Source organism: Theobroma cacao, chromosome 10 (genome assembly GCF_000208745.1).
Source record: "Theobroma cacao cultivar B97-61/B2 chromosome 10, Criollo_cocoa_genome_V2, whole genome shotgun sequence".
NCBI classification, from domain to species: domain Eukaryota; kingdom Viridiplantae; phylum Streptophyta; class Magnoliopsida; order Malvales; family Malvaceae; genus Theobroma; species Theobroma cacao.
The window spans coordinates 8,548,760-8,567,581 of record NC_030859.1 but is presented as its reverse complement, the minus strand read 5'-3'; the positions used below and the strand labels follow the sequence as shown (position 1 = coordinate 8,567,581).

Genomic DNA, 18,822 nt, shown 5'->3' with positions numbered 1-18,822 from the left:
ATTTAACTAATCAACATGTAATCTAACTTAAACTAGAAAAACACCAAAAAGGCTAAAATCGAACCTAAAAAACTCAAAGATCTAGCTACTTAAGGCCCCAAAATGTGTCAAAATAACTCTATCTAATAGAGTTATTAGAGACCCACTACATTTCAATTGGTGATCAGGTAGTGAAAAGCATTAAGTGCAGAAATGAATAAACCATGTGATTTCCATTAATGCTTAGCAAGAAAAATCAAATATTCAAACTACATAATGAAATATCCCATAATTCTAGAAAACAAAATGTGTTCATCATTGTATTTATAGCAAGCATGATTAAATCAATATAAAAGATCATTTCTATAGAAAAACAACAAGAAGGAAATGAAGAGTAAAGAAATATCAAATCCTTTTTCGATTCTTGATCCTCGATTACTTCTTTTTCTTCTTGTTTCTCTCATTGAAAACTTTTTTTTTTCTCTCAAAACCCACTGTTCTTTTCCTCTCCGAACCTTTCTCCTCAAATTTTGAAAAAGACCTATTTATAGCCACCAAAAAACCTTAAAAACTCATTCTCAATTGGCTACATATCATTAATCCAAGTTAGAGTGCCACGGCCTTGCTCTAGGGGTGTCGCGATGCTCCTGACTTATAAAATTTTTTTGTCTATCTTCCAATTGGTGACGCGGTGCTCTTCCTTGGGCACTACAATGTTGAGCTCTTGGGTTTTTGTATGGATGCCATGGTGCACCCTTGGACATTACGGCCTTGATCTCTACAAGGCCATGGCGCTACCAACTTTTGTGTTGCCTTGGTGTAGTCTGATGTAGTGCCTCATATTGTAATGTGATTTTCTCCTAACTTCAAGTTCATCTGGTTGAAATGTTAAACATGAAAGTTATAGACCTGCATCTCATCTTTGCAATGGTCAAAGAATCACGTTGATTGGATCTCTGTAGCTCAAGTTATAACCAAAACACCAAGGCATGTTTAGTAGAAGTTTGCACTTGGTCTCCATTGCCTTGTTCACCAACATTCAACTTTAAGCACATGTGAACCTACAATATCAAAGACCAAATCAACATTGACTTAAATAGAGACTTTCAACATGAATTTGAGTTAAATTACTAAAATTAAAGTCTATCAACATGCTTTGAACTAATTAACTAAAAACCTATAAACTATCTAAAATTGACTCAAAACATGACGACTTAGCTATTTTATCATCCCAAAATGTAGCTAAATAACTCTATATGATAGAATTATCATTTGTATCTTGTGATTATTGTGGAAATTGGAATTCAAGTTATTAGTGTTCAAATAGTTCAAAATCAGTTCAATTTGTAGGGAATAGGAAAGAACCCCTATTTTAACACCTATAATCATGGGTGGAGGAATCATCCAAACTTTTCTTGGGGTGGTAATCAAGGGTTTTCTTTATCTCCAAGGCCTAATATACCTCCTGGTTTTCAACAGCAAGCAAAACCTCCTATGCTAGAAAAGAAACTAACTATGGAGAAGTTACTTATGCAATGTATGGCCAAGACTGACTTTTTCATTCATAGCTAGGCAACTTCGTTGAGAAGCTTTGAGACTCAAGTTGGTCAACTTGCTAGCACAGTAAACAACAAAGCTCAAGGGACCTTTTTGAGTGACACAAAAACTAATCTTATGAGAAAAGGTAAGGAACATGTTAAGGCCATTACTCTAAGGAGCAGAAAAAAGGTTGAAACACTCCTAAGCAAGCTGAAAAGAAAGGTAAGTCAATGGCAAATGAGACTATGAGTGTGAATGAGGACAAGTAGAGTCAAGATGAGGAAGCAAAGGCAAACCCACCACCACCCTTTCTTAAGTGCTTCTAGAAATAAAAGTTTGACATCCAATTCCAAAAGTTTTTAGAGGTATTTAAGAAGCTCCATATCAATATACAGTTTACTGAAGCTTTAGAACAAATGCCTACTTATGTAAAGTTTTTGAAAAACATTTTAACCAAGGAAAGAAAATTGGGTGAGTGTGAGATAATGGCATCCATTAAGGAGTGCAGTGCAATCATTCAAAATAAGCTTCCTTTAAAACTTAAGGATCTTGGCAACTTTACCATTGCTTGCATTATTGGTGCAATATTTTTTGCCAAGGCTTTGAATGACTTGGGAGCTAGTATTACCTTGATGCCATTGTCAATTTATAAAAAATGACTTTACAACTTGTTGATCAAACCTTTACATACTGGAGGTATTGTCAAAGATGTGCTAGTGAAAGCCGACAAGTTTATCTTGCCAGTCAATTTCATTGTTCTCGATATAGAGGATGATAGAGAAGTTCCAATCATCTTGGAAAGACCTTTGTTATGAATTGCTAGAGCACTCATTGATGTGGAGAAATGAAAGTTTACCTTGAAAGTGTAAGATCAAGAGGTAACTTTCAATATTTTTAGAGCTTTAAAGTTTACTAATGATCATGATAAGTGTTTTGTAGTAAGTGTAGTTGATAAAGTCATAAGTGAAGTGTTTACGGAAAACCAACCTAATGACCGTCTTGTAGCTTCCTTAGTACCTGATTTTAAAAGACATGATGAAGATGTCATTGAATGTGTGAATTTGTTGGATGGCCCATCCTGTGTCATGAGAACACAATTTGAGACACTAGAGTTCCCATCTTCTTCATCTTCATTATCAAAGCCATCTATTGAAGAGCCACCTAAGTTAGAGCTTAAACCTTTGTCAAATCACTTGGATGCATACCTTGGTAACTTGTCTACTCTTTTTGTGATTATTTCTTTTACTTTTACTAACATGCAGAAAGATAAGCTTTTGAGAGTTCTATGAGAGCATAAGAAAGTATTGGGGTGGACAATTGCAAACATAAAATGGATTAGTCATTTGATATATATGCATTAGATTCTCTTGGAAGATGACCATAGAGCCACCATTAAACACCAGAGAATACTCAAACCAATCATGAAAGAAGTGGTGAAGAAAGATATCATCAAATAGTTAGATGCTGGCATCATCTATCCTATATCAGACAATGAAAGGGTAAGTTCGGTGGAATGTGTTCAGAAGAAAGGTGGGATGATTGTGGTAGAGAATGAGAACAATGAACTCATCCTTTAGAAGATAGTGACTGGATGGAGAGTGTGTATGGACTATCGGAAGCTCAACAAGGCCATGAGGAAAGATCTTTTTTCTTTACTGTTTATTGATCAAATGTTGGATAAGTTGACTGGCAAGGAATTTTATTTTTTCTTGGATGGATATTTGGGATACAATCGAATTGCTATAGATCCGGAGGATAAAGAAAATAGCACCATTACATGCCTTTATTGTACTTTTGCCTTCAAAAGGATGCCATTTGAATTATGCAATGCCCCAACCGCTTTACAAAGATACATTATGGCCATCTTCTCTAATATGGTGGAACAGATCTTAGAGGTATTTATGGATAATTTCATTGTATTTGGTAACAAATTTGATGAATGTTTGTTGAATCTTGATAGGGTTTTGAGAAGGTGTGAAAAAATGAACCTAGTGCTGAATTTAAGAGAAATGCCATTTCATGGTGCAATAAGGCATTGTACTTGGCCACAAGGTTTCAAGCAAAGGACTAGAGGTAGATAAAGCCAAGATAGAGACCATCGAGAAACTTCCACTACCTTCTTCGGGAAAAGGTATTAGAGGTTTTCTTAGTCATGTAGGTTGTTATAGGAGTTTATTAAGGACTTTGCTAAAATCTCTAAACCTTTACGTAACTTGTTGGAAAAAGATGTTCCTTTTAAATTTGATGATACATGTCATACAGCATTTGTAAATTTGAAAAAGAAATTAATAGCTACACCCATCATTATAGTTCTTGATTGGACACTTCCATTTGAGCTTATGTGTGATACTAGTGACTATACTATAAGTGCAGTGTTAAGTTAGAGGAAATGAAAATTTTTCATTCTATTTATTATGCTAGTCAGACCTTGACTGAAATTCGAATGCATTATACTACCACTAAAAAGAATTATGAGCTACTATTTATGCATTTAATAAATTCTGTACAAATTTGGTTGGCATTGTGTACACTGATCATGCTACAATTAAGTACTTGATTGCTAAGAAAGATGCTAAGCCAAGATTGATACAATGGATTTTAGTGCTTTAAGAATTTGATCTTGAAATCAGAGACAGAAAAGGTATAAAAAATCATTTAACAAACCATCTATCCAAGTTAGAAAATGACAACGAACGTGAGGACTCAATTTTAATTAATGAAACTTTTCCCAATAAACAATGATTGCTTGTTGGTAATAAAAAATTACCTTGGTACGTTGACTACGTAAATTACACTATAAGTAAACCTCTCCCTCCTAGTTCGAATAGCCATCAAAGAAAGAAATTTTTCCATGATGTTAGATTTAATGTATGGGATTAACCGTTCTTGTTCAAGCAATGTGTAAACAAAATTTTGAGAAGGTGTATTCCAGAGGAAGAGCATCTTGAGGCACTATCATTCTTTAGACTATGGGGGCCATTTTAGAGGAGAAAAAAAGTTCTTCAATCAGGTTTGTGTTGGCCTACACTTTATAAGGATGCTCATAATTTTGTTTTGCATTGTGATAGGTGTCAGAGAGTGGGGAACATTTCCATAAAACTTGAGATATTGCTCAATAGCATCTTTGAAGTGGAGATTTTTTATGTTCAGGGTATAGATTTCATGGGACCATTTATCTCTTCTTTCAACAATTATTACATTCTGGTGGTAGTGGACTATGTCTCCAATTGAGTGGAAGCTTTAGCTTTACCTACAAATGATGCTAAGGTGGTGTCAAAATTCTTAAAAAAGAACATATTCACTAGATTTGGCATACCAAGAGTGATTATAAGTGATGAAGGCAACCATTTTTGCAACAAGTATTTGGAAGCAATTCTTACTAAGTAAGAAGTCAAACACAAAATTGCAACTGCCTATCATCCACAGACTAGTGGACAAGTTGAAGTCTCTAATAGAGAGATCAAGCAAATTTGGAAAAGATTGTATCTCCTTCAAGAAAGGAGTGGGCTAAAAGACTAGATGATGCATTATGGGCTTATAAGACTGCCTACAAAACACCAATAAGTATGTCTCCTTATAGATTGGTTTTTGATAAAGCATGCCATCTTCCACTAGAGTTGGAACATAATGCGTATTAGGCCATTTAGAAGTTGAATTTTGATCTTGACGCTATTAGTGAGAAACGTCTATCTCAACCAAATGAGATGGATGAATTTCAACTTAATGCCTATGAAAATGCCAAGATTTACAAGGAAAAGACAAATAGATGGCATGATCTCAAGATTGTTGAGTGTCATTTTGAGCTTGGTCAACATGTGCAATTGTTTAACTCGAGCTTGAAGTTTTTTTTGGGCAAGTTGAAATCACGATGGTCGAGACCTTTCATTGTATCAAAGGTGTTCCACATGGAACAATGTAGGTAATGAATGGTACAACAAATGAAACATTCAAAGTGAACAAGTAACGATTAAAGCACTATTGGGGAGGTGACATTGATCATTAACGATCCTTCATTAATCCTTTCGATCCCAAATAAGGTTAAAAAGGAATCAAGCTAATGACTATAAAGAAGCGCTACTTAGGAGGCAACCCTAGTTTTTTTTTAACTTAATTATTTCCCCTCATTTTTTTATTTATGTTCTTTGAAATTATTAAGTTTAGGCTTTAATTTTATTGTTTTGTACTAATTTTTCTTTTTGGTATTTTTGTCTTGTAGGTAGTTATCCTAAAAAAATTCAAAATGGCACTGTGGCACCTTTAATGTGAAGGCCATGGCTACAATTGATGCCTTCTCCCATACAAAAACAAGGGAGTGCAGTGTTGTGGTACCCACATCCCCCATGGTAAGGCCCAAGGCCACAACGCAACGATGCCCAATGGCCAACGCCGCGGCTCTAGCTCAAGCTACCATATTTTAAAATCCTTAACCCCTTTTTATTTTCCCATCCTTTTTCAACTTTAGGTTTTCATTCTCTTTCTACCTCCATATTTTCTCTCTTTACCTTCCACCCACTCCAAATCACTCCCAAAATTCAACTTTGGCACCAAATTCCTCCTTTGAAGCAAGCAAATCTTATTCCACACATCAATAAACAAATTTAAGTGCAAAGAGTTTATGTAAGTGGTTTTGTTCTTTGAAGATTTTTCCTTTTTGGTAAATTTAGCTATTAGAGAAGAATTTGTGATTGTTGATTAGTGGGTTTGTGACTAATTTGAGATTGTAGTATGTGTGCTTGTTAATTAATGCTTCTACATTGATTATTTGAAAAATTGGATGCTAAGAAGTTGTGAATAGTACAAAAATTCTGCATTAAATAGTAACTTGTGGTAGTGGGAGTATTTGTGCATTAGTGAATTTGGTGGAAATATTCGTGGATTGAATTGAGAAAGTTATTGCATATTTTTGTTGACACTTAAGTTTAAATTGCTATAAATTTATTAAGTTTTTATGGAAACTAAGAAAATAGCTAGAGGTAGTGTCACTCTGACCCATTTCGATAGGAGTAAGTTTGTTTTTACTAAGGCAGCTAAAAGGCATTTGTAGTCCCTTATGCAAAAGTCCTTATTTAGGAGCGAGGCATTGATCTTCATTTCAGACTTTATGATTTTGTTCATAGGATTATCACAGAGTGGAAGTGGGAAAAATTTTTTGAGCAACCTGAGGTGGTAGTATTACCTATAGTTCAAGAATTTTATGCCAATGCTACTGAACATGAGAATAGGCAAGTTTTTGTCCAATTGTGTCAGGTATGTTTTGATAGTCAGACGATTAATCAATTCTACAACTTACCTAACATTAAAAGTGATGAGTATGGTCAATATTTGGCTATCAATGTTGATTTACATGAAGTTATCGGGTTGCTCTGTAATGAGGGCACAAAATGGAAAATGAACAAAGGTGTGCTATTGTCTTTTAAAGCTAGTGCCATGAAGAAGGATTATAAGTTATGGTATCATTTTTTGGCTGTAAGATTACTCCCTTTGAAGCATCTTAGAGATGTGACAAGGGACAGCCATTTTACTTTATGTAATGGTTTCTAGGATGTCGATCAATGTGCGTTATTTGGTGTTCAATAGTATTGTTCAAGCTACTCGCTCACCTCATGATGGACTTTGGTATCCATCCTTGATCACGACTTTGTGCAAGAAAGTGGGAGTGATTTGGGACAAAAGTGAAGAAATCTTGCATCCTAAAGTTCTTTTGGATATAGGAATTATGCATCAACTTTATGCTCGTGAGCATTTAGCTGGCAGAGGAAGTTCTTCATCAGCTCTATGTCATCCACCATAGCAAGTGTGCCCTTAACATTTTTCCATGTCTAGAGAATGCAAAGGCTTGAGCTACACACGGACCACTAAGCGGCGTATATGCAATTAATTAAGCAAATGATGAGAGCTTATGCTAAGCATGTTGGCATAAACATGGCTGTTTTCCCCACACTGCTAAATGATCCCACCATGGAAGACCATAATGCAGATAAAGAGGCGGATGACCAATAGAGGTTGAGAACAAGCCAGAGGAGTATTCTTTTTCCTTACTTTTAGTAACATCGGGAACAATGTTATTTTTAAGTTTGGGGAGAATTTTCAGTTTTTAAGCTTTGTTTCTTTATTTTGCATTTATGGTTTTAAACCTTAAGTTTAGTTAAGTTATTGATCATTTAATTTGTTGCATGTTTTAAGAATTTGAGTTAGATTTAATTATGTCAAGTTCTTTCAAGTTACCTATCCAATGATAAGAACCTAGTTATATTCTCATCTTGATTCTTTAAAATATGTGAATTTTGTTTGTGTATTATGTAAATTCTTATGCTAAGCTTTATTGTTAAGATGTGATTTTTATGATTTGAGCATTGTGTCTTTTGCTTAGATTCAAATTGTGCATATCTAGAGAAAGTGTATGTGAATGTGAAATTTTGAATATGTACTGAGTTTTAGAATTTGTTTGATTCTCTCTCTTGGCAAAATCCTAGGCTATACTTAATTAAAGAAATGATTTAGGCCATCCTTGGGCCAATTAAGCCTTTCAAGCCACCCTCTTATATATTTATCCCTAAAATTTCCTTTTGAGCCTAAGGTAACCTTTTCTTTGTTTTAACACTTAATTATCAGCCTAAACCCTAGCATAAAAAAATTCTAATCTTTGCATCCTCATTCCTAAATGCATAAGTCAATTTAGAAAATGTAATAAGCTAGATAGTGAGAAACCTAATAAAGATGAAAAATGATTAAAAGATCAAAAGTATGATTATATTCATTTTTCTACCCAATAAAAGAAATAAGTTTAGAGGTGTGATTAAAAGAAAAAGGAAAAGGAAAAGGGAACAAAAAGAATGAAGTGTTGAACAAAAGGAAAATTTGATGAAAAAATGGTGTATTTGGTGAAGGAAAATAAAGCTCTTTATAAGTCCTAGAATGACTATGTGCTTAGATTGATTTGAGCTATATAATATCCCATATCGTACCTCCCTTGCCATACATTACAAGTGTTATAAAGACCTAATGATCCTTAATTTAGTATTAGTCTACATTAGTGGAGAGAGAGAGGAAAAGAAAACTTATGGAATTCAAGTACAAATTTGAATTTTGCATGCCTATAAACTTATCCAGATTGTATGATGTTCTTGGTGAAAAGATTACACACACACACAAAAATCTACTTGATGATGAGCTTGCATTTGAATTGAAACATGATCTTGAATAATATTTATTTGTTGCTTAGAATTAAGATTATTGAATCACTTATGAGGATATTAAAGGTGATTATTGAGTTGGTGCAATCTATTTCTAGTTAAGTTGTTTTCTTCATTTATGTTATTGCAATTTTAGTTTATGTTTTACTTGAGGACTAGCAAAATCTAAAGTTTGGGGGTGTGATAACTCTATTACATAGAGTTATTTTGTTACATTTTGAGGGCTTAAATAGCTAAGTTTTTTAGATTTTATGTTCGAAATTTAAGTAATTTAGTTATTTTTTTAATTTAGTTTAATATATGTTAATTAGTTTAGTTTAAGTTAGTTTAGTTTAATTTTATGTTATTTTACTTTAAATTATTTTAAGTTTAATTATTGTTTATCTCTTTCATTGTTTTGTAGGAAAATCGATGAAAAGACCTTAGTTGATGAAAATCAGTGCAAGTATGGTGATGGCTTTGTTCATACATGCTGTAGTATTTTGATCATAACTTGAGCTACAGTAGTCAAATTGATATGATTCTTGATTGATTGGAAATCTAAGAGATAGCAGTACAACTTTCATGTTTATAACTTTTCCCATTTCTGATCAGATTGAGGTGAAAATTGCATTGGAAAAGGCTGGACTGTAGTAGTTCTGCACAAGGCAGCAAATGGAAGTGAAGGCCGTGGCCTTGAGTTGCTCAAGGCTGTAGCGCCATGATGCACCAGCAACTCATAGTAACACAAGAGAGCCCAGCACAGTGGTACTGGTAAAGGGAGGCTGTTGCCCTGGCTAAAGTTGGTGCACCATACAAGCACCTGAGGCCATGGCGCCACGACTCCAAGGCAACGCCTCGGTGTTAGACGAGTTACCAAAAATCTTCTTTGATGGGATTTTCAAAACTAGGACTTTCGAGGACTATTTAAGGGACCCTTTTTAGAGGTTTTCAAGAAGAGATAACAAGTAATTATTTTGGAGAAAAAGAGGCCAAAAACAAAGTTAGAGTATTCGAGGGAGAATTAAGATCAACAAAGCTTCAAAATATAATTTTTCTCTCTACTTTTGTATATCTTTTATTTTCTTTGACTTGGATCAAAAGTTAATCTTCTTTGGATGATGTATTTAGTTAATATTATGAACTAATTTACTTTTTCTAAGATTATGATGGAACTCAACATGTAATTTGGATTTTTAATTTCTCTTTTGCTTATTTTCAATGGAATATGAGTTGTTTAATCCAATTCTGTGTTTAATGCTTCTAATTGCTTGATCACCAATTATATTAATTTGGATATCTAAATATAACTTGATGAAGGGAGTTTAGATTAGGATATGAACAGAATAACATGTGTTCAAAATCACTTAGTTGATTAGATGATTTGATTTGCATATAAGATAGACATATAACTATGTGTCGCTTATAGCCAAGATTAGAGCCCAAACTTAATGAATTTGTCTTTAGTTTAGTTTATATAGACATATAGTAAATTAATTAAGATAGATATTTTTATGAGCACCTTGATAGATACTTGTATAGATATTTTTATGAGCACCTTAACAGATACTTGTAAATAGCTTGGGACTCTAGGTTAGCAACTCAATCTGTTAACGTAAGTTTTGAGAAAGACAGAGGATTCAAATGAAGTGTTGAGGGATATCATAATCCTAAGCTTTTAATTAAGTGTTTTTATAATAATTTTTGCCTTCAATTGTTAGTTTTAATTTGTTAGTTTAATTTAGCTTTTAAATAATCTTTTAATTTTCATTACTTGGATAAGATTAGTTTGCCAAAATTTTAGTACTTAGCTTTAGTTGGAGCAATTCCCTGTGGAATTCGACACTCTATTTACTTTTATATTACTTGTTGCGATACATGCACTTGCTTGAAGAAAATTAACAACAAGCACCATTTGTTTTGCTCCTTCACGAGCCATTTGATTCTTCCCGATGTCTATTCCCTTGGCGTTCATACAACCAGGCTAAGCTCATAGCGCTGGATAAATCTTGAGGTTGTTACAGCTTAACCTCTATTGTTATTGCCTCTTTCAATTCACTGATGAAAATTTCAACTTCCTATTCTTGGGTAAGAGTGTTGGCACATGCTGCAAGTTATTCAAAGTGCCATTAGTAATCCTCCATTATGCTTATTTGACGAAGCTTAAACAACTCTCCTAGTTTGTTGCTTCTGATTAGGGACCCAAAATACAGGTTGTAGTTGGCTTTATAATCTTCCCAAGACAATTGTGGTCAGTCCTTCTCCAACTTAAAAAACCACAGTTGAGCGTCTTCTTCCAAGTGGAAGGACACTAACCCCCACCTTTTCCCCTTCTAATATTCTCTAGTGACGAAAGAAATTTTAGTAGCGACTCAACCATCCTTAGGGGTCATAAAAGCCATCATAATGGGGAAAGTTGAGATTTAGAGTACTTTGGCACAAAGTTTCCTTCATCCAAGTTTTCCAATTCTTGCCTTTTGCTTTCTACGACCACAGTTTTTATTCCCATTTCCTGTTCCTCTGCCTTCTAATCGATTTGCAGCTAAGTCACGAGAAAGATCTTCCAATTAGGTTGTAACTTCATTTTGCCTTGTCTCATTAGCAGCCTTGTCTCATTCTCTTTTGGATCTATCTCGTGCTCGATCTTCCTAATACATAACACCAAGATTTTTAGCCTTCTTCCCTCCTTATTTAAACCTAATTTTCTCCCCCACTAGCCACCAAAAACCAATTAAACTCTCTCTAGTCTTCCAACTCCATGAAAACACCTTCTCCCTCTAAAATCTCCATACCTACTTAAACTCTCTTAATTTCTTGCCTTCAAAACCCATCAAAACCTATTCAAACTTTATCAAATCCTTCAACAAACAATTGGGCTGCATCTTGATATCTTGTTTTGCTGATAGTTGTTGATGAAATTTTTTATTTTTGAGATATTTATGTTTAGAAAATAGTGGGTTTCTAGAAATTATTGAAAATTTTGAGTTGGATAGTTAGAATCTAAATTTAATTGTGGATTTGATTAGCGGGTAATTAAATTAACTTCTTGTTTAAATATTATTAATTGTTGAAACTTAGTCATACATTGAGAAGTTAAGTTATTCCTACTTGTGATTTGGTGAAAATTGTAGAGAGATAATTGGGTATTGGGGAATTTTTGGAAATTGTTATTTGGGCTTTGTTGTGATTGCTTTGCTTTGGTTTTGGGTGAGTATATTGCAGGAAATTCAACCAAAGAGATTAAGGGCTAGTGCAAATAGTTCCTTCAATAGAACAAAAGTTGTGTCTGTAGATGTCATTGACAAACACACTAGTTCCTTCCTAAACAAAGGTTTTGATTCAGGACAGAGGTCTTGATGTTGCTTTAGTTTGACACCTTAGAATTCAAGCACGAATTGAAGAAAAACATTGGCAAAGATTCTATGCTTTACCGGAAACGGCCGTTATCATAGTGGTAAGGAAATTTTATGCTAATGTTCCTAAACATATTAATGGTGTTGCTTTATGTGCGAGGTAAACAAGTGTCTTTCCACAACCAAGCCATCAATGCTTTCTATGAAATTCCCAATATTGAGAATGATGGCTATCGACAATATCTAGCAGAGCATCAAAATTGGAGCGAAATTATTACGGTACTTTATGAAGAGGGTGCTCAATGGAAAATATCAATGGATGAACTAGTATCTTTCAAGTACAATGTCATGAAGCAAATGTCGAAGGTGTGGTGGTATTTTGTGGCATCAAAGATGCTCCCGTGTAAGCCAATATGTTTAGGATTTCCCTGTCATAATGGCATAGAGAAAAATCGCCCTATCCCTTATAACACCACTAAACCCCAACGTTATGAAAATTCTCGAATTAACTCCAAATCAATCCTCGAATTCTGAATCATCATATTAAGACATTTTAAGGTTCAATATCTCTCAAATGCATCTTAAAATCTCTATTTGGACTAATTCGAGGCTTTAATCAACTTAATTGTACCACTAGGTACAATACCGACTTTTAACGATTTTCCAATACATTCACTTATGCAAACATTCTATCAAGCACATGAATGACATGACAAGTATATAATAGAGTAGGGCTTGACAATATGATTGTTTGATCACCAATTAAATTGATTTGAAAACCTAAACAGAACTGGAAAAAAGAGCTTAGAGTAAGTTATGGATGAAATAGCATATGTTCAATATCAATTGCATGAGATGCTTGATTTGATTCACGTGTAGGGTAACAATACACATGCATGTCATATATAGCCATAATTAGAGTCCAAACTTAATGAGTCTTTCTTAATTTCAATTTGTATAGAAATATAATAAGTTGGTTAAGAAAGATAATTTTATAAGAACATCGAAGGAGACTTATAAATATATTATAACTCTAGGTTAACAACTCAAGCTTATCTAGTAAGTAAAAAGAGAGTAGAAGAGATTCAAATGAAACATTGAGAGGATATTGTGATTCTAGACTTTTTGATTTATTGATTTTAAATAAATTGTTAGCTTTGTTTTCAGTTTTAGTTTCTTTAATTTTCAGCAACTTTAAATTCAGTTAAGATTAAGTTGTGTTTATTTTAGTACTTAGCAAAAAAAATTGGACAATTCTTAGTGGGAACAAACTTTACTTTTTATTATATTATTTGTTAACAATATGTGCACTTACGTAATAAATCCGACAACAGAGGCAAAGAGACGAGATATATTTTCGAGGTAAATAATTTTTGTTCCTCGCAAGAGTGGCTTGCATATAATGTAAATGATATAGATATTATTTAGGTTTAATTTGGGAGAATGAAACAAAGGTTGTTTTTGCTCAATAGAAGAAACTTTTACTTACGCCCCTTAATTTACAAAAACAAATAAACGGGTTACTTAACTTTAAAAGGACTAAAAATATCATTTTGAAAGAAGGTAGCCTTCTTCCCTGTCTTGCAGTCTGCAAAACTGCATCAGGCTGCACGTTCCCTTTCACGGTGACTTTCTGCCCCTTCAAATCTACATCAACTGATTCCACACCGAAAGACAATTATCAACCAGTAAAAAATTTAGAAAATAAATCAGGACTGCCATTTGTTAATTAAAGTAAGAACAACAACACCTGCTAACTCTTCACTTTTAACAAGGGAGGAAGGTGTCCAATTACAATAGAATGACAAAATTGCTTTCGCATCAAACCTCTGCCACAGTGCCACTGATAAATCAAGCCATGGTCTTTTGAAACAAATTAATAGGAAAGGAAGGGCTATGCTATACCTTCCATCGTCTCTAAGGCTCTCTTCACAACTCCAGCACAGCCTTCACATTACATGCGAACCTTTAGGACAACGGTCTGCACTCAAACCAAAACATCAAGAGGAGGTTGATATAATTGTTGTCCTCTCAAGGAAAAGGCATCGATCATGGTGTGGTGCTTGAAAATTATGAACCTGATAACATAAATTGGAGAAAGAAAAAGAGATTGTATCTCTTAAACAAAGAGGGAACATATATGATCAGCAGTATGAAAATTTCAAAACAAGCTAGTTTTCATTGAAAAATGCCATTTGGATGTGGGACCAATTTCAGTATTAATCATAGTATGTTGGAGACAACACACTTTCCATTCATGTTCAAAATTCTGTTTAAGCATTTTGGTGAATCACCAAAAGGATTGAAAGCCATAAGCATGTATAATAAGCAAAACCTGGGTATGTAATATTAATCGCCAAAAGGATTGCAACTATGTATGGTTGCAAAGCATACAGTTTTTGGAAAGCATCCTAGTATTTCTGATCAAGTGGACAATTTTCTTTGGCACATGTAATTTTTAAATTTTTTTATTCATTTTGAAATTCAATTTTTAAAGGTATAATATTTTAAAAAAAATCTTAAATTATTTTAAAAAAATTAAATAAGTTTTATTTTAGATCAATTAAGTCTTTTTGATTAACAATTGACTAACTATTATTAGTTAAAACGCTATTTATAATTTTATGTTCACGTAACACTAATGTGAAAGGTGAAAAATGCCATAAGATAATATCATTCTGTCACATTATCATGTCATATCACAATCCTCTATGACATATCAATATGTCACACTAACAATATGTGATATAAAATAACAAAAAAATTTTGATTAATGATAATTAGTTAACTGTTAATTATAAATACTTATTTAATCTAAAATAAATATAACGTAATACCGAAAGTCCGAAACCTAATTTACCCTAAAACTATTTTCTATTCATATTCTCACCCTTAAAACCACAACCAGTTAAACAGTAATTACAAGGTTTTTGTTTCGGCAGTTTCTTGGCTTGTAGTGTTGTTTCTGCCACATTACCTACTAGTCAAAAAGTTCTTGTATATATCCACCAGCCACATGCTTCTCTAGTCATTAGCCACTTTGTATCCGCGTTTCTGTTAAAAAATATTGTTTTTTAATATCCACGTCTGTTTCACCCCCAATAAGACCTTTGTATTTATTAAAGAGAAAAATAAGAAGATATCTGGGTTGACAGTAGGGACATATCACAAGAAAATCATCTTCCATTACAGTACTAACACAGAACGTTAAATGACAAGCAACCAAGAGCTTATTGCAGGGAAGTATATATCCTACAATCCATATGATATTGTAGTGAGTTTAACACGCTATAGCACATGAATAGATTAAGCAAACTGGGAGAAATTAAGCTGTGGCAACAGCTTCCGCAGGCTTTGCCTCGGGTTCTGCTGGAGCTTCTGTTTCCCAGAAGGTAGTCTTCTTTCCAGTCTTTGAAACAGTCTGCAGAACTGCATCAGGCTGGACATTGCCCTTCACAGTCACTTTCTGCTCCTTCAAATCTACTTCATATGATTCCACACCTGATAGTGTTTTATGAAAAAATATAGATGTTAGCTATCAAACTAAACCAGAAAAAATATCAGCAATGGAATATGGATGCTGGCATGCCTCCTGGTGAAATGTAAGAACATAGATTGGGCTACCTGACTGTAAAACGAAGCTAATCCTTACCAAATTAGCAAAGAAACAAGGGGGAAATATCTAGCATTATTATTCTTAAGGAAAGAAAGATGATGAATGGAAAATTATTTTCACAGCAGACCTCTGCCATCATAAATCAGTATTCACAAAAAAGAAGAGNGGCGGGGCTGTAATCTGCTTCTCTAGGAAGTAATTCTAACAGACACTAGAAGGAGACCAAGGCACAAGCAGTTATAAAACTTAGTTTTAGATGATTTTGAGCAACAAAGGTGATCATGAGAAAAGAACAGAGAGAAATGGCAAGGCACACCTTCCATTTTTCCCAGAACTCTCTTCACGGCTCCAACGCAGCCCTCGCATGACATACCAACCTTGAGAAAAACAGTCTGCAACCAAATAAAATGAATAAGCTGTTGATAACATTATTGTAGAAAAACCAACAAACCTGTGTTCAACCTCCATGAACTACAATCAAACTAGGAGAAAACAAAGCATCGAATGCATTCAAAATATTTGATATAGATAACCAAAACCATTCATGGAAACTTGGTTGTATATGAAGACAGTCAGAATTTGTATCTCTTCATTAAAGCATAAAACCCAGCTCAGTCTGAAAGGCATCACTTACACATCAATATAAGGTCAACTCAACCAAAAACAGAAACAAATCCCGAATTCAAGGAAAAAAGCTAACAGATAATCTATAATCCCCACCATTCCAGAGAATTCTGAACATGGACCAATTATCAGGCCAAATTATGAACTGCCCTGAAATTTTCAACTATATATGAAAAATCAAAAGTCTTTTAAACCCAATAGCTTTCGCTCGTTTTCAGCCTAAAAGTGCAAAGGGATCTAAATATGTCAATGTTTTTATCCAAGATAATGTGTAGAATTTCAATTTTCAACACCCAAATCGGTCAAATTCTTTTCCTTCTTCTGTTGAAACCAATATAAACAAACCAACCAAAATTTCATATAAAGATAGAAACTTGCAATCGAATCCTCGCAAAGTCAAAAGGATAACAACAAACACGATCTCAAAATTTTCAATCGTAAAATCAGATAAAGAACGACCCAGATACAGAACATAAGAGTAAAATTAACCCATATAAAATCTTCAAACATATATAAATAACAAAACAGAAGATTGAAAAGATTCAGCCAAAAGAAAAGAAAAGAAAATATAATTGGTGGAGAATGGGAACAGGAATTGGAATAAGAAAAACCAACCTGAGACATGGCTTTAGCTTTGGGAATCAAAGCAGAGGTAGATGAATGAGAAGATTTGGTGGGCGTTGGGTGTGAAGCAGTCAAGGTCTCAAGGGTCGAATTTATAGAAGAAGAATCACTCGTGGGCGGTGGTGGCCTGGACCATCTTCATCTTCAACGTAACGTCCAAGCCACGGGTTTTTGCATTTTTATTCTTGTTCCTTTCATTTATTATTTTCTATATAATTTTTTATAAACTGTTTGTGTTGTCCTGAGATATAAAAAATTATTAAATGTAGTTAACTAATTATTTTCTTCTTTTAACATCCCAAAATAATATACTATTTTCACAAACACCCAAAATACTAAACAAATATCTCTTGAGAATTTGAAAGTAAAAATCCGAAAAACATAATCCATCTTCTCATAATATTGGGAAAATAGCTCAAAGCTAGCACCCTTCCAATTATGTGTCATGTGTCAATAAATTGAAACTGTTAGATGCCACACAATTGACCTCTTTTGGAGACAATTTTAATATATAAGTATAAATTATATTTTTTTTATTTTTGAGTATTAGTATTCTTATGTTTTTTTTTCATATTTTAATGTTTACTATTGTTGATTTATTATTAAAAAGTTTATGATATCAAATTTTTAAAAAAATTAAAATTTCATTATTAAATTCAAGAAAGTTAAATTTTCTTTTTTTATTATTTATAAAAATGAAATAAAGATAAAGAAACCAGACAAAATGTATATTATCAACATTAAGATGATAGCGCTTCTCCTTTCTTTTTCTTTTCAAGTAATATGCTTTTATTCCACAAATATCAAACGGATCAATCTTTTACTAGCAAATTTTATATATATTATCTATAAATTGGACTCTTTTCCTCTTAATTTATATGTTATTTATTGATTCTTTTATCAAATAAACTCAATTTTGATAATTTTTTAATTCATAAGATAACAAATTTTGAAAGTTTTTATTTTTAAATTTTCAAAACATATTTATTGAAATTTTAATTCTATATGACATTTGAAAAAATAATAATTAATTAAGTTGAGATTATTTGATAAAAAAATAAATGAAAGATAAATATGATAAACACGGAGACGGTAAACAATATTATCTAGAAGAGAATCCGATACCATTGATGGTCAATATGGCCTATTATTTAAATAATAGTTAAGATTAATAGATTACATGAGGGTGGCCAGACTTATTCAAATTTCAACAAATTCATTTCAGATTTTCTGTTCTTCAAAATTTTGGAATCTTTTTCTATTTCTCTTTATTTGGTAAAAGGGGTGAGAAACAATTGGCCATTCAGTCTCCTTAGTTAATCAGTCTACCCAAAGCACTCTATTGATTTGGTGGACAATGGGCTATTGCCACTTTGTGTGGGTTAGAATAAGTTGCATGCATGGCTTAAAAAAAGTTAATCTTTTCATGAAGCAATTGATAAAATAATTCCCATATATAGGACCTTTAATTAACTTTCTGGTTGTGTAAATCACTGGCCAACTAAGATGCTTTGTCTTGTACTAGAGTTATGGCTGTCACAATTATCAATTAGTTTTTACTTTTTAGGTTGATTTTTTATGTTTTTTTTAAAGACATAATATTTACAAAAATCTTTTAATTATTCAATAAAATTTAAATAAAATTTTATTTTTTTATTGTATTCAATCAAACACTTGTATTCGAACATTGATTGGCGCATGATCTTTTGTCTAAACAGTAAAGTTCGAATTTCCCTTCTCTCAATTAAAAAACAAATCAAATACTTGTATTTTTTATTTTGAATCAAATAAGTATTTATGAGTAACAGTTGACTAATTAGTATTAATTAAAATGTCACTTGTCATTTTTTATTACGTAATATGCTGACAAGTCATAAGGGATAATGACTAAACATGCTAATGTGTCGTGATGATA

General features: G+C 33.0%; 1 protein-coding gene across 1 annotated transcript; it reads right to left on the bottom strand.

The window, feature by feature from the left end:
* Positions 15,207–17,077, bottom strand: LOC18586676 (copper transport protein ATX1). The gene is made up of 3 exons (XM_018129694.1): positions 16,899–17,077; positions 15,976–16,051; positions 15,207–15,544 (listed from the first exon to the last, which is right to left on the bottom strand). Exons 1-3 carry the CDS (start codon positions 16,905–16,907, stop codon positions 15,369–15,371), a joined length of 261 nt encoding a protein of 86 aa, XP_017985183.1. The 5' UTR covers positions 16,908–17,077; the 3' UTR covers positions 15,207–15,368.

Bases quoted from the DNA above. Each gene is read 5' to 3' on its own strand.
- LOC18586676 (XM_018129694.1), bottom strand. The intron at 15,545-15,975 runs GTGTGCCTTGCC...AAACACTATCAG, and splicing joins AGTTCTGGGAAAAATGGAAG to GTGTGGAATCATATGAAGTA.